This window comes from Suncus etruscus, chromosome 13 (assembly GCF_024139225.1).
Source record: "Suncus etruscus isolate mSunEtr1 chromosome 13, mSunEtr1.pri.cur, whole genome shotgun sequence".
In the NCBI taxonomy this organism is placed as follows: Eukaryota; Metazoa; Chordata; class Mammalia; order Eulipotyphla; family Soricidae; genus Suncus; species Suncus etruscus.
This window is the reverse complement of record NC_064860.1, coordinates 26,316,603-26,333,219: the sequence shown is the minus strand read 5'-3', so window position 1 is coordinate 26,333,219 and position 16,617 is coordinate 26,316,603. Positions and strand designations below refer to the sequence as shown.

General features: G+C 43.4%; 1 protein-coding gene across 1 annotated transcript in view; it reads right to left on the bottom strand.

Annotated features, from left to right (window-relative positions):
• Positions 1-16,509, bottom strand: part of SLC12A8 (solute carrier family 12 member 8) — a 156,346-nt gene extending 139,837 nt beyond the window's left edge. The window contains exons 1-3 of the mRNA XM_049785531.1: positions 16,219-16,509; positions 11,192-11,383; positions 4,586-4,817 (exon numbers count right to left, since the gene is read on the bottom strand). Of these exons, the coding sequence (XP_049641488.1) occupies positions 4,586-4,817; positions 11,192-11,383; positions 16,219-16,509 (715 nt within the window). The remainder of the gene's footprint in view (positions 1-4,585; positions 4,818-11,191; positions 11,384-16,218) is intronic.
• Between the last annotated feature and the right edge of the window lie 108 nt (positions 16,510-16,617).

Here is a 16,617-nt window from a genome sequence, read left to right as displayed (position 1 = left end):
ATAAACCTTCAGACAATGACTTAATGACCCCATTGTGAGATATAATTTTCACAAATTTTCTTTTGCTGAATTTTTTTGGATAATTCCATTATCACTTAGTTGCAAACAAACAACACAAAGTAAATTATTCCGTGCTTGCCAAGGAGATAGGCACAATGGTGAAAGGAATGTTATATTGATTTCAAGATGGGTGTTAGACCATGGAATGCTAGAAAGAATTAGATTATGAAGATAAACAGATGGGACTATATTAAGCTGAAAAGCTTCTGCATCTCAAAGGAAATAGTGCCCAGAATACAAAGGCCACCCACTGAGTGGGAGAAATTATTCACCCAATACACATCAGATAAAGGGCTAATATCCAAAATTTACAAGGTACTGACAGAACTATACAAGAAAAAAACAACTAACCCCATCAAAAAATGGGGAGAAGAAATGAACAGACACTTTGAAAAAGAAGAAAGGCAAATGGCCAAAAGGCACATGAAAAGATGTTCAACATCACTAATCGTCAGGGAGATGCAAATCAAAACTACTATGAGGTACCACCTCACGCCACTGAGATTGGCACACATCACAAGAAAGGAAAACAAGCAGTGCTGGCGGGGATGTGGAGAGAAAGGAACTCTTTTTCACTGCTGGTGGGAATGCCGTCTAGTACAACCTTTATGGAAAGCGATATGGAGATTCCTTCACAAACTGGAAATTGAGCTTCCATACGATCCAGCTATACCACTCCTAGGAATATACCCAAGAAACACAAATATACAATACAAAAAACCCTTCCTTACTCCTATATTCATTGCAGCGCTATTTACAATAGCCAGACTCTGGAAACAACCAAGATGCCCTTCAACAGATGAGTGGCTGAAGAAACTGTGGTACATATACACAATGGAATACTATGCAGCCATCAGGAGAGATGAAGTCATGAAATTTTCCAATACATGGATGTACATGGAATCTATTATGCTGAGTGAAGTAAGTCAGAGGGAGAGAGAAAGACGCAGAATGGTTTCACTCATCTATGGGCTTTAAGAAAAATGAAGGACATTTTTAACAATATCTCAGAGACAAGAGAGATGAGGGCTGGTAGGTGCAGCTCAGGACATGCAGCTCATCACATAGAGTGATGAGTGCAGTTGCAGAGATGACTACACTGAAAACTATCATAAAATGTGAATGAATGAGGGAAGTAGAAAGCCTGTCTCGAGTACAGGTGTAGGGGGGTGGGGAGGAGGGAGATCTGGGAAATTGGTGGTGGGAATGTTGCACCGGTGAAGGGGGGTGCTCTTTACATGACTGTAATCATACAACTATAATCATGTTTGTAATCACGGTGTTTAAATAAAGATAAAAAAAAAGAAAAAAAAAGAATTAGATTATGAGAAACTATGTAAACTATGGGATTAAAATAAAGTAATAAAAATGTAAAATATATAACAGTTGAAGTTAAAATATAAATAAGATCATATTTGAAGGGAGCATACCCACAGTGCTCAAGGACCTGGGGTTGCTCCCAAGTACCCTCAGCTATGCGTATGTGGGGACTGGCATTGCTGAGGGCCACTGAGGAGATATTCTGAAATACTAGGAGTGGGGGGCATTGATGAGGTCTAGGTAGGACCTAGACAAGTTCTCATCCTTTAAGCGGCATTTCCAGCCCCTAAAATTATGTATTTATTAGTTTGGGATCCAGACCCAGTGGTGCTCAGGTCTTAGTCCTGGTTCTCTGCTCAGGGATCACTCCTGGAAGTATTCAGAAGACCAGAAACAGTGCCAGGGATTGAAGTAAAGTTGGCCGCATGCATCTCTCTTCCCATCATTTTTTTTTCCAAAATACACATGTAGGTCATTCTTTAAAAGAGTTTCATACAATCTGCTAAATCCATTCTGCAGGCTTAGAGTCCAGCTTTAGTTAGCATTTTTAACCGCAAAGAAAGTAGCCTATATAAAACATCAGTGATACCCAAAACAGACTCTAGAGAGATCAGTTGCTATGGGAATAACTGAAAATAAATTTCATCTCACACTACACCTTGCTAATGTTCTGGCCAGAAGCAGAAAGAAATATCTGAAGTAAGTTAGAAGAGCAGCCAACAGCATTTCTAATAAGAAGGAAAATACTTCAGTCTAGTGAAGTTTGAAATAACTAGTAACATTTGCCTGCCATTTTAATAATTATTCTGTTTCAGCAAGCTCATGGGGGGTAGGGCAAGAAAGCACCCAGGACCTGCAGACTGCAGTGTTGCTTCCTTTCATTCCTTTTGAGCCTAACTCCAAACCGCCAGCAGCTGTCCCCCACCCAGTCCACTGCACCATGGGAGGGGGGAAAATACCCCTTTCTTCAGTAGAGATGGACCAAATATTCAGCAAGCTGAAAGATCTAGGCTTTAAATAATCAGTTTGGAAGACTGATCCTCAGCCTTGTAGAGTGTCCCAGGGGCCCCTGGGATGCTGGACAGCTAGCAAGTAAGGAGGTTCTGGGAGAGAGATTAGAATGTCAGAATCTGGGGTTACTTAGGAGAGTGTCTACTTTCAAAAAAAGAAAAAAAAGAATTTAGATAGATGTGATTTTAAAGCTGTCTTAGTGTCACCAATTACATTTCAATCTTTCTATAAGTATTTTTTGGGTGAGGGGCACACCTAGTGGGGTTCAGGGTGTTGGGATCAAACCCAGATTGGCCTTGTGCAAGGTAAGTGCCTTTATCCTGTGCTACCCCTCAAGTCTTCTATATCCTTTCTCAGCAAATGGGCCATCTGAAAAATGACTATATCTGAGTGCTGTGAGCAGCTTCAACCAATTAATCAAACCTGAGTAGAGGACATGGAAATCTGCTATCTATAGCTGGATGGTCAGGCATGCTAAAATAACCACAGGGAAGGAGGGTTTCCTCACAGGGATGAGCCTTGATCCAGTGGAATCTCAAGCTACCTCCAGGCAGGGAGGGAGTGTGTCAGACTGAGTGTGGCATGTAGGACATCCAGCTGTTGGTTAAGGGAAAGCCCTTACTGTATACTCCCACACAGACAAGCATACATTGGAACTAGGCCCAGAACCCTCTGGGTGTTAAGCAAAATGCCTGGTACAGAGCAAATGTACAGCAAAGAGCTGCTCTCCTGCCACCATCAGAGGGGGCTCTACTATTGATTCTCTCTCTCTCTCTCTCTCTCTCTCTCTCTCTCTCTCTCTCTCTCTCTCTCTCTCTCTCTCTCTCTCTCTCTCTCTCTCTCTCAACTCTGTACTCCAGAGTTTCAGAGAAAAACCACTTTTAAGGCAACACCAAGTCACAGAGTAATACACTACAAACAAGTTCAGTAAGACTTTTTTTTCCTCCCAAAATGTAGACTTCATTTAGGAATGGAGTTACCAAGATCCTCAAGCTGAAGAAATATGATTATTATAAAGTTATCAGCTGTTTACCAATTTCAAATGGCAGTTCCATTTATTTATTTTCCTTCTTTAAGATTCGTTAATGGATTCATATAGTTATTTTGGAAAAAATTTAATACAGAAAATTATTGCTAATAAAAGCTGTATTTGTCCTTATTTCTCAGGAGTGCCCTAACCCACTTTTTATTGTAGATGTCATGAATGAGAGCCACATGATTAATGCCTAAGCAGGTAAATATACTATTAGTTCAATATAAAATATAGTATTATGTATATGTTACTATTTATTGAATATACATCGCCATGTGACTTGTTTATATTACATAATTCGTTCCACTATTTATCAGAGATCCTACATTATAGTCAATAATTTTAGTCTTCAAGCTTATCATATTCAATATTATCTCTTGACCCCTAAGAAACCAGCAACCCAGGGCCAGAAAGATAGCACAGCGGTGTTTGCCTTGCAAGCAGCCGATCCAGGACCTAAGGTGGTTGGTTCGAATCCCGGTGTCCCATATGGTCCCCCGTGCCTGCCAGGAGCTATTTCTGAGCAGACAGCCAGGAGTAACCCCTGAGCACTGCCGGGTGTGGCCCAAAAACCAAAACCAAAAAAAAAAAAATCTAGCAACCCTTGTTTAAGCATGTTCCTCTTCTCCCTTTGGATCCAGGTAACTCCTTAAAGCTTCTTTTTTGTTTTGTTTTTTTGTTTTGTTTTTGTTTTGGGGCCACACCCGGCAGTGCTCAGGGATTACTCCTGGCTGTCTGCTCAGAAATAGCTCCTGGCAGGCACGGGGGACCATATGGGACACCGGGATTCGAACCAACCACCTTTGGTCCTGGATCGGCTGCTTGCAAGGCAAACACCGCTGTGCTATCTCTCCGGGCCCTCCTTGGAGCTTCTATCAACAAGTTTAATCTGGTCTCTGGTTCAGCCATCCAGTGCTACTTTATTCTTTGTTTTATTTCAACATTCTCATTTTTAAATGAATAGAAAAGTAAGAGAAAAATAGGAAATGTGCTTAACTGAAATACCCAAGTGAACAATACTCTCTGGCTTCTAAAATCTATAGACATCAGCAGTGTCTCAACCCTAGTTGAGTTGAAGATCATGAGCCATGTGAGACTGTCCTGCACCTCACACCTATGAAAAGCTCTCAGGGCCCCCCACCAAAGCATCTCAAAGCTCACCTGGGTCCAGGTGTGTGAAGGAGCCCACTACGAAGTCCAGCGTGGACACAGCCAGTAGGAAAAGCAGCAGCAACTGGAGCCGGATGATCCACTTGACTCCGGCGAGGTTAATCCCCAGCAAGGCCAGAAGCACCACCACAGAAATGCCTCGTACAGCCCAGATGTTCCTGAGACTCAGCAAATCTGAGATGGACTCAGCAAAGCCAGTGATGTACATGGCACCTGCAACACACTGACAGGCCAGGGTTTAGACCAGAGAGCCAGCCTGGTGGGAAGAGCTTTCTCTGGTCTCTGGCTCTCCTATTATGCAGAGGGGAGACAGACCTTTATTGCCACCCAGGGGAAACTCATTGTCAGGATGAAAAAAGGCAAGAGAAAGAAGATGAAATTCAGAACCAAAATAGTGTTTGGACTTCTCTGAGCAATTCAAGAATGAAAGATTAAAATCCCACAGGGTTGCCACCTTCAAGCAAATCCCAGATTTTTTTGACATTGCTTTTTTATTTGGGAAGGTACACCCAGAGTGCTCTGGGATCATATCAGGTGATGGGAATAGAACCAAGGTGGTTGCATTCGAGACAAGTGCCTTATCCATTGTGCTATTATTGGGCCATTATTTGTTCCATTACTTTGTAGGTAGGTATTATTAAAATTTTTTTCTAAAATGTGGGCATAAGACAAAAAAATAAGCAATGTCTCCATTATCATCAGGTACCCAGATTATCCAAGAACTCTCCTGATGAATGAATTTAGTTCTGTTCACTATTTTTTAAGGCTTTAGACTTAGTGAAGTCACATGTTAACTTAGAAATTTATTTTCCCAACAGAGAGGTAAGTAATATCTGTCCAGTGGAACAGATAACCCAAAAGATAAGGATTTATGGTCTTGTCAAACATTCACTAATCTTGCTCTTCACCCACAATCCCATCCTGTTCTGTATTCAGCATCTACTGCTAAGTGACGGGTCCACTAAGGTCTGTGCTCCTTCCCTTGTGTGCCTGCATACATGCATACAGAGCCCACTCTTAGCTTAGTCACAGGTCCTGGTGAAGTTGTTCACTGCAGGCTGTTGCAGGGCTGACAACCATGCTTGCCATGGGCTGCTCTCTGGCTGTGGTCCTTATACCTATTTTGTTTTGGTTTGGTTTGGGGGAGCCACATACAGCAGAACTTAAGAGACCATGTGGTGCCAGAGAATCAAACCCAGACCTCCCTCATGCATAGTCTGTGCGCAGCTCATTGAATCATTGCTCTGACCCTCTCACTTTATCTTCATGATTTTACCAGGGTGCATCCCTTTGTGGAACTCACACCCATCTGATTGTGCTGCAACTAGAAATTGCTTGTGGTGTCAGTGATCATGGGTAGCCTTGGCCAGGATCAGTATGGCTTGTAGTGCATGTGGGAGAGAGAAGAGAGAAAAGAGAGGAGAGAGAGAGAGAGAGAGAGAGAGAGAGAGAGAGAGAGACAGAGAGAGAGAGACAGAGAGAGAGAGAGACAGAGAGAGAGAGACAGAGAGAGACAGAGAGAGAGAATTAATGCTAGAATGGCAATATAAGAAAAAAAATCTTGAAAAGTGTGCCAAGTTGCCTAGAAAACAATAACAATGAAGTAAATCTTAAAATGAAGAGCATCATGTAAGGCTGGAGTGATAGCACAGTGGCGAGGCGTTTGCCTTGCACGTGGCCAAGACAGGACGAACCCTGGTTCAACTCCTAGCATCCCATATGGTCCCCCGAGCCTGCCAGGAGTGACTTCTGAGTGCAGAGGCAGGAGTAACCCCTGAGTGCCTCCGGATGTGACCCAAAAACCAAAAAAAAAAAAAAAAAAAAAAAAAAAAAAAGAGCATCAAAGGGAATAAAAAGTATACAATTAAGTGTTTTATTGGTTTTTCTTTAAAGGCAGAGAATAGCCCAGAGAGAGAGCTCCATGGGGCTGAAGCACATGCTTTGCATGAAGGATGCCCAGTTTGATCTTCACACTGTCCCTTAAGCAACATAGATATGACACCCCTCCCCAAGCCTCTCCCCCAAAACTAAATTAAAAAGCAGAAAAATAAATAAAGAATTTAACTTAAGAATTGATTTTATTAAGATCAATATAAATTTCAAAAAGTAGAAATGTGGGTATTTAACTAAATAAAATTTTAGATAACAAAAAAGAGATAGAACAAAAGGGGATCCTTCAAACTTCATAAAAAGTTATCTCTAACATAGATCAACCTACTCAGCAGCATGAATAAGAAGAAATGAGAAAATGCAAAAACATAGATCATTAGGAATGAGGAAAGAAGTAAAACTTCTCTTACAAAAGATTACAGAACAAATAGAGAAGAAAAATGAGTGATGAAACACATAAAGGCATGAATTCTGCCCTGGGCTACAACCCTGGCCAAGTCTATTATATTTCTAATGTATTTTTTACACTTCTTAATGTTTATAGTCACAGCATTCCTTTTCCTTTCTCATTCTTTACAGAGAAACTTCTAATCCCCTGCCACAGAAAACAGTGGTGATTGCTCAAGATTTTAAAGACAGAAGGTGACTAAATTCAGGGCATAAAGCCTCTATTCCAAGATATCTGTTTTGGAAAAATCATCCTTTCACCATCAATAAGCATAATGATGTGCATTTTTTTTCTTTAATGTTTGGGTGCATACCGAAGAGTCCATACTTCTCTCCATATCAGTCCAACATTTGAGTTGCATGACCATATGGCCTGTAATGAGTTAACTCACATAAAAATTCCAGGCCTTTAGAATTCTATATTAATGTGCAGTGCTAGGTTGAAAGGGAGCCCAGCAGGGAGCATGTAAAACCATTAGCAAGTGTGTAGCTGAATCTGAATATTCTAGTGTCCAGAAATAATAGTCCCAAAGAAGTCCTCAGTATACCAAGGTAAGTGTGCAGACAGTGAAAAAGTCTCTATTCTTCATCTCCTCTACTGGTGCCCCCACCCCCACCCCTATGTGCCACCTATGGCACAGAGAGATGTAGTCAAAAGATTAAAAAGGATGCAAGAAAAAAAAAAGGAGGATGCAAGACAATACAAAAATTTCAGAATGGGACCCGGAGAGATAGCACAACGGAATTGCCTTGCAAGCAACCGATCCAGGACCAAAGGTGGTTGGTTCGAATCCCGGTGTCCCATATGATCTCCCGTGCCTACCAGGAGCTATTTCTGAGCAAACAGCCAGGAGTGACCCCTGAGCAATGCCGGGTGTGGCCCCCCCAAAAAAAATTTCAGAATGATAGTGTGCCTTCAAAGCACCCAGCCTGGTGTTAACCTCTGACACTTCTGAGCAGCATCAGCAGATATCCTGAGCACAGAGCTCTGATAAGCTCTGAGAACTACCAGATGTGGACCAGTCAATCACACACACACACACACACACACACACACACATATTTTGTAGGAAGTAAAAATTATTGCTCTTTCAGAGAGATACATAGTGGGCTAAAAGCATTCTTTGCATAAGGAAAGTCCTGATCCATTCCAGGTATTTCATATTCTTCCTAAGATTAATGACAGTAACCCCTGAACTAGACCCAGGCCTAGCCTCTGAGCAGCACTGGATTTACCTGCCCTCAAAAATAATTATTGGAAGCATTTATATTTTTAATTTTTTAATGCTGCAGGGCAAGAGTAAGCAAACTTCCACCTGCTGGCCAAATCCTGCTCACAGACTGATTTGGGAATAGTTTTATTTGAATACACTATGCCCATTTCTTCGTATTATCTAAAACTACTTTCATACTGCAACTGTAGTTCTGGTGACAGAAATATAAAACTTGTAAAACCATCAGAATTTTGTTTGTTCAATCTTGAGCATTGGTGGTCCTCTGAATGCCATCTCTCCTCTGAGGAGAACTCTCTGAGCTCAGATCCAAAAGTAGTCCCTGAGCATCACTGGACATGGCTCAAAATTTTAAGGCCCTACTCCCCTAAGTAAAGAAGTTTATTAACAGTGCTCTTAGAATGCATCTTAGAATGGGTCAAACCATCTGTTCCAGCAACTATTATGATAATGGAAGACATCACAAATACCAAGAGATACCTGAGGAGCCCCAATCACAGCTTTGGGAAAAGAAAGATCTCAAATCAGTGAGTGAACTGCACTGTCAGAGTCAGAAAAATGAAATCTAAGGCAACAAAGGAAATAATAAAAACTGGAGTAAAATGAAATGAGAGAGGCCAGAAAAAAAAATACAGAAAGTCAAGACAAAAAAAATTAGTTTTTTGAAGAGAAGCCTCTATATTGTCCAAGAAAAAGTGAGAAAGTTCATGTCATTCAAGTCAGGAATGAAAAGACAGCCATGCCCCATTTTCCAAAAAGAAAAATAAGAGAATTCATATATAATGGTGAATACACCAATAACTTTAACTAGCCTAGAAAGAATCAACAAATTCCTAGAAAAACACAAATCACCAAAAGTCCAGAGGAAATTGAAAACCTACATAAATAAAGAGATTAAGTTTGCCATCAAGAGACTTGCTTCGAAGTCTTTGCTGAAAGGTCCAGGAACAGATGGTTTTGCTGCTAAATTCTACAGAATGTTTTAAGAATTAACCCTCCTGGGCCCGGAGAGATAGCACAGCGGCCTTTGCCTTGCAAGCAGACGATCCAGGACCAAAGGTGGTTGGTTCGAATCCCAGTGTCTCATAGGGTCCCCCGTGCCTGCCAGGAGCTATTTCTGAGCAGACAGCCAGGAGTAACCCCTGAGCACCACCGGGTGTGCCCTCCCCCCCCCCAAAAAAAATAAATAAATAAAAAAGAATTAACCCTCCTCTGTTGCGTGCACTTCCAAAAAATACAAGAAGAGAAACCTTCCAACTCATTCTATGAGGGTAGCATTATCTTGATATCAATTACACAGACATTATAAGAAATTTGTAGTCCAACATTCATGAATATATGCTATAGATGTTTGGATAACTGCAAAACTCCCCAAGCAATACTAGCAAACTGTGTGTGGTGGCAGCAACCACACCCTAATAAGAGGATCCCAGTCTTGGTCAGCCACAAACTGACCTGAATGACAATGACAGTGAACAAACAGGTGCTGTGTCCCTAGCCTCGGCTCAAGGGAAAGGAGACTGTGATATACTGTGATGTTGGCTGGGGCCTCTCCTACAGACCTCCCAGTCAGAAAATCTCCCTCAGGAAACCTCAACACCCTAACGCCCTTCCCTCTTTCTTGGAGGGGGCCATCCTGCCCTTCAGTGTTGCGGCCTGCCACAGATCTGTTTTGACAGGTGACCTTGCCATCCACCACTAGCATGAGAAAAGTGAAAAGTGGAGGGTATTTTTGCCCACCCTGCAATCTGTCTGCTTTATGAAAAAGCAGAGAAATAAAAATCCATATACAAACCCATAGGGTCATAAAGTCACCTGTCCTGTTATTACTCACCTCCCAAATTGACTAAACTCTTTCTCCAGCAAAGTGCAATGATAATCTATCCTCACATCTGTGCTCCATGCACACATACAAATGCAAATACACATGTCCAGCTTTGTGCTGGGAGGGTCAGATTCAGAGATGTTAGAACACCCAGCCTCTGCTGCTCAAAAAATAAAAACGAAATTGCTGTTTTACCGAACTCTAACTTAAACTTTTCTTCAAATTGTTTTTCCAACCACCCACCACATCCTAAAGCCTTTTCCACACCATGAAGTACTTACAAAGAGCTATTTGTTTCCATAGGTTCCAGCTGAATAAGCCTGAGTCTTGCCTTCCCCCCACTGGATTTGATGCCCCTAACAAAGAGGTCCCCTGTTAGCATTCTCCTTCTCAGACATGTGCTCACCTAGCGGAGCCTGCACCTTGCTTGTGATGTGCCTAGGAGTTCCAGTTCATTAGAGAAGTGCCTACTTCTAGAAGTGCCTGCTTCTAGGAAAGTTCATTGGTGTGTATAAAGGTCTCCTCTTCAGTCCAAGAACCAGACATCCCACTGCCATCTGGGCTCAGACACTTCCTGCCCACTTGTCCCCAAAACAAGGATCAAGAGTTGCTCCAGTCCAGGTCCCCCACCCTGAGTCAACCAGGATGCTGGGAGATATGGAGGGGGGGGGTTGTAGGAGAGCAAAAGAATCTGGAGGGGAATAGGAAGGGGCCCTGGGCCAAGGAGCAGGGAGATGGATGGTAGCTAGACTCTTCCTCCTGACTCTCTAAGTACCCCATTCATGGCATGCCCATTCATAAAATTGGCACCACTGTCCCACCTGGCCATTTGTCCGACTATGTGGGAATGTTGAGAGAGGTCTACGACAAACAGAAAAACCGGAAGGCCAGGGATGTGGCTCAGCAAAATACTGTCTTGCATGTCTGAGACCCTAGGACCAGCAAAACAACGCCCCCAAAAAAGGATGCCTTTGAGTAATTTTAGAGCCAAAGAAATAATGCAAGGGGCAAGGCACTTATCTTGCATGTAGCTGACCCAGATCATCTCTGGCACTACCTAGTGTCCATCCCCCAAGCACCCTCAGAAATGACTCCTGAGCACAGAGCCAGGAGAATTCCCTGAGCACTTTGAATGTGGCCCAAAGACAGAAGAGAAAAGAGAGGAAAGAAAAGAAAGGTAGAGGAAGAGCTGCCTACACTCACCTGCCCTAAGACGTAGAGCAGCCCGATGGTGCCCCCAGTTCGGCCACCGAGAACAGAGGAGATCATGGAATAAACACCACCACTGCCCACGCCACAGTGCTCAGCCACGCCTATGCCAGACAGCACAGTGATGAGGGCCACCGCGATGACAAAGGACACCAGGAACATGCCCACAAGCACACCTGTGTTTCCCTGCAGGGACAGCAAAAAGAGAGGTTAGGGTTCAGGACCTGGGGCTGTTGAGCCACCCCTCATACACACAAACACCTTGAGGTTACTAATGGGGGCTGGAGGGGTGGGCTGGAGTCACAGAAGTGACAGAACCCCAAGAGCAAGGAGGGCCTGAATGCAGTGCTAGTGGAAGCCTGTGTAAGTGCTCCAAGCTCTTCCATTACTAGCAGGGTGAAGGCAAAACTCCTAAAATACCCATGAGGTTCAAGGAGGCAACTCAATAGGCTATGCATGTGTCCTGGGTTCTATCCTTGGCACCACAGGATCCAAGTACTGCCAGGAGTGACCCCACACACCAAACCAAAAGTAGCTCATTACGTATGGCTGCATTTGACCTAATCTTCTTATATGTCCCCCCAAGAAAAACCATTCATGAGCCTCTCCTCCAATCTCTTATTTTTCCCCCACCTCATAACCTTTCATCCCGTTGCCAATAATCAATCACAGCAGGAGCCACTGCAGGCTGCAGAATTTGGACAACGTGCTAGGGTCTCAGACACTGGAAACCAGGAGAGGAAATGGTTTCCATGAGATAAGTGAGCCTCAGAGAGGACATGGGTACCCACAGAGGGAGGGCACAGAACCCAAATCTAATCCAAAGAGGAGTATAGACAATATTCTCAACTATGGCTACAATCACTTCCCTTTCCTATGCTGTTTTCCAATATATAAAATGGAGATCAATATTTGCCTTTTGTGTTGTCAGAAAAAAAATATCATTTTAGTAGGATTAAATACATTATAAAGCTTTTGGCTACCATAGATTGTCAAAGTGATCAACCTTCATTGCATCATCAATGATGATGATGATGATAAATATTCATTACTTGATTTCCTTCTTGATAACTAGTCGAAAGCATAAATTTATCTGAGTATTCTCCAAAAAAAAAAGACTTCCAGGACAAATGTGCAAAGCTGGATGAAAATCAGCAACTGCCAGATCTCATCAATGGAGGGCATCACCTCACATCCCGGAGGATAGTGAGTATCAGAAAAATCAAAAACCCAAAGCATGTGCTGGCAAGGACATAAAAAAAGTGGACCCCCGTGTACTGCTGATGGGGAGTTTAGAAGTCACAACCTGCTTCACCACTCAATCCCCTAAGATTGTGTGTGTGTGTGTGTGTGTGTGTGTGTGTGTGTGTGTGTGTGTGTGTGTGTGCGCGCGCGCGCTCACTGGGAGATGTACACTTTAGCTGTGGTGGCTGCAAACACTTAGTGGCAGTGATCAGGATCATACTTGGACCATAAGGTCCAAGGTTTAAACTCAAGGCCTCATGCTTGTTAGGCAGAAGTTCTGCCACTGCTATTCCTAGGTCCTGATTTTATATTTTAGGATTTTTTTTTTGGTATGGTGACATAAACCAAAGACAGGGCAAACACAAGGCCTCACACATGCTGAGCACTTGAGCTAGCTCCCTATCACAGGGCTTTTGTTTTCTCGTTTCATGGGTGAGGAGTAACATCCAGCAGTGTTCATGGGAAAATCCCAGTGGTGCTTGAGATAGTATGAAGTCAGGGATAAAACCGTGGAGCCTACATGCAAAGCATATGCTCCAACACTTTGAGCATCTCCATGGGCCTCTGGTTTAAAAAAATATATAGTGCTTTCACTTTATTTTTTGTTCTTTTTTTTTTTTTCTTTTTTTTTTTTTGTGGTTTTGGGTCACACCCGGTAGTGCTCAGGGGTTACTCCTGGCTCCATGCTCAGAAATTGCTCCTGGCAGGCACGGGGGACCATATGGGATGCCGGGATTCGAACCGATGACCTTCTGCATGAAAGGCAAACGCCTTACCTCCATGCTATCTCTCCGGCCCCTATTTTTTGTTCTTAACCTAGAAAGATAGGATAGCAATTAAGACACTTTCCTTACATATGATGGACCTGGGTTCAATAAAGGTACCACAAATCCACCACCCAAAAAAAAAAGGTACCAATCCCTCAGCACCACCAGGTAGTGGCCCCCAAAAAAGACAAAACAAAAATTATATATATATTTTGGGGTGACACTCGGCTGCGTTCAGGGGTTACGCCTGGCTCTACGCTTAGAACTCGCTCCTGGGAGGCTCAAGGAACCATATGGGATGCCGGGATTCAACCCACCATCCTTCTGCATGCAAGGCAAAAGCCTTACCTCCAAGCTATCTCTCCGGGCCCCAAAATTATATTTTATGTTCCACCATTCTCATCATTCCTCAACTTACCAAATTGAATTCTACAATATTATTGTTACAGTTTTTAATATGCAATGTCAATTTATACAGTTAAGGGTAGATCAAAATGATCCATTCTGCTCTTTGGATATTAACCTAAGATTTATATAAATGCATGAAGTTTAAGTTTTTTAAGAAACCTAAAAGTTATGATAGTTAAATTTTTGTGGTCATTAAGAATTCAGGGGCCGGGCGGTGGCGCTGGAGGTAAGGTGCCTGCCTTGCCTGCTAGCCTAGGACGGACCGCGGTTCGATCCCCTGCGTCCCAGCTAGCCTAGGACGGACCTCGGTTCGATCCCCCGGCGTCCCATATGGTCCCCCAAGAAGCCAGGAGCAACTTCTGAGCGCATAGCCAGGAGTAACCCCTGAGCGTCACAGGGTGTGGCCCAAAAACCAAAAAAAAAAAAAAAAAAAAAAAAAGAATTCAATTACTGGGGCCGGAGAGATAGCATGGAAGTAAGGCGTCAGCCTTTTATGCAGAAGGACGGTGGTTCGAATCCTAGTATTCCATATGGTCCCCAGAGCCTGCCAGGAGTGATTTCTGAGCATAGAGCCAGTAGGAAGTGCCGGGTGTGACCAAAAAAAAAAAAAAAAAAAAAAAAGAATCCAATTACTATTTTGAGAAAACCACACCCAGCAGTGCTCAGGGGTTCCTCCTGATTCTGCACTCAAAAATTACTCCTAGAGGGAACTATAAAGAATGTCAGGGATAGAACCTGGGCTGACTGAGTGCAAGGGAACCATTCTATTTGCTCTACTATGTCTCTTTAATCCTTAATTACTATTTTGAACATCCAAGTTAGATGCAAATTCTTACAATATTTAATTTTTTTTTTTTTTTTGGTTTTTGGGCCACACCCTGTGACGCTCAGGGGTTACTCCTGGCTATGCGCTCAGAAGTTGCTCCTGGCTTCTTGGGGGACCATATGGGACGCCGGGGGATCGAACCGCGGTCCGTCCTAGGCTAGCGCAGGCAAGGCAGGCACCTTACCTCCAGCGCCACCGCCCGGCCCTAATTTTTTTTTTTTTTTTTTTGGTTTTTGGGTCACACCCGGCAGCGTTCAGGGGTTACTCCTGGCTCTACACTCAGAAACCGCTCCTGGCAGGCTCGGGAGACCATATGGGAAGCTGGGATTCAAACCACCATCCTTCTGCATGCAAGGTAAACACCTTGCCTCCATGCTATCACTCCGGCCCCTATTTAAATTTTTTTACTAAAAGCAAATAGGAAAATTTAGTAAACTTTAATTTATTAATTTTATCAAAAATATTTTCTAGTTATAACACATAGTAATATTGACCCCAAATGCACTGTGGCTTAGTGATAAAGACTTAGGGTATTGTGTAGAGTCTTAGTTCAGTGGGCAGAGCAGCAGCTTAGGAAGAACTGATATAACCTAGTCAATGAGGTGGATCCTGAGCTACTCACCTCACCATAGTGACATCTTACTGGAAAATGACTATATATATATTTAATTTTATTTCCTAGTAAGACTGAAGAGCTGTTTAGTCAAACATTATTCTAAGTATTGCAATAAATGGCTTACTTTTGGATGTGATTGACAATTATAATCAATTGGTTTTTGTAATGATCATGAATGTTGGTGGGTCTCTTTGCTCAGTTGCAGCCTTATGTGCAAAGACTGAGTTTCACACAGAAGGAATTCTGTCTCTAAATTGTAGCATATGGGCGCATGAGATAGTAAAAGAATTAAAGTTTATGCCTTGCATGCAGCTGGTCCTGGTTCTAGCCCCAGAACTACATCTTCCCCTGAGTATCACAATAGCAGGGAGGAGGCTTCTAAGCCCTGAATAACACTTGGGACCCTTTTGCCCACCACCCCCAAAAGAGACCCTGGTGAGGGCCTGACTCTGAACCTCACCAGGGTCTTTTGTGTAAAATCTGTCCTTGGGGACTTTTAACCCACCAAAGAGGAGGGAGAAGGTCTTGGCTTTGGACTCCCACTGGGTGCTCCTTGGTGGCTCTGCCTTGCTCTAAGTAGCCAACCTATCTGCTTTTCTGAGTCCCAAAAAAAGGTTGTGTGGAGAACTAAGATGCCCTGCTCTGAATACACCTGGGCTGGTAAAGTTTCAATAGAAAATACAATAAAGAGAAACAATGCTTATTCCTTCTACAGCAGAAGACATATTGACCCCTGTGAGGCCCTGTGGGAGGGGATGTCCAGTAACCAGACCATAGGCAGTCAATACCTCCCCTTCACATGCAAGGCAGGGATACAAGTTATGACTTGGGGTAAGATAGAGAGGAACACAAGCTGGAGGCAACTGGGTCAGCACTCTGTTCCTCCAATTCAAGTAGCCTCTATCCCTCCACAATGCAGTTTAACCCACTGTAAGGCAGCCATGAGCACCTCTGCCTGAGACCCAGGTTCTCCAAACTCACATGTGAAAAGGCTGCCAGTGAGTCAATGCACTTGAATTGGTGTCCTGTTTCTGTGGCATCAGTGCTTCCAGAAGTTGCTGTCTGCATTATAGGCTGCCCCTCTGTGATACAACCTCCTGGCCGCAGGCACCACCCACCCTCACACATGATACCAGGGTCAATTCCACTCATCACTTACCACAAGCCAGCCAGTCCTCAAGAAGAGGACCACCCCAAAAATGTTGATCATGCAGGATGTAAACACACCATCCCAGGTACCAAACAGCACAGGCTCCCACACAAACAGCTGGATCTTCCACCAGGGCTGGGGTCGGACCAGAGCCTCCTGAAGCAGAGCAGAGAGAATAATAAAGGTAGCACTAGGGAGGAACTGAGGAGTGTGGGAGACAGGCAAATAGCCTGCAGTATAACTCTTCCGAATGGTGGGCATGTACTTATGTTCTGCCAATGTTTCTTCCATGGGGGACATTGCACCGTCCCACAGTTACTTCTCTCTGGCTCTCCCCCACTTCACGTTTGCTTGTCCAATCTTTCTAACCCATCTATAATAAATGCTGGGTGTTCGATTCCCTCTGTT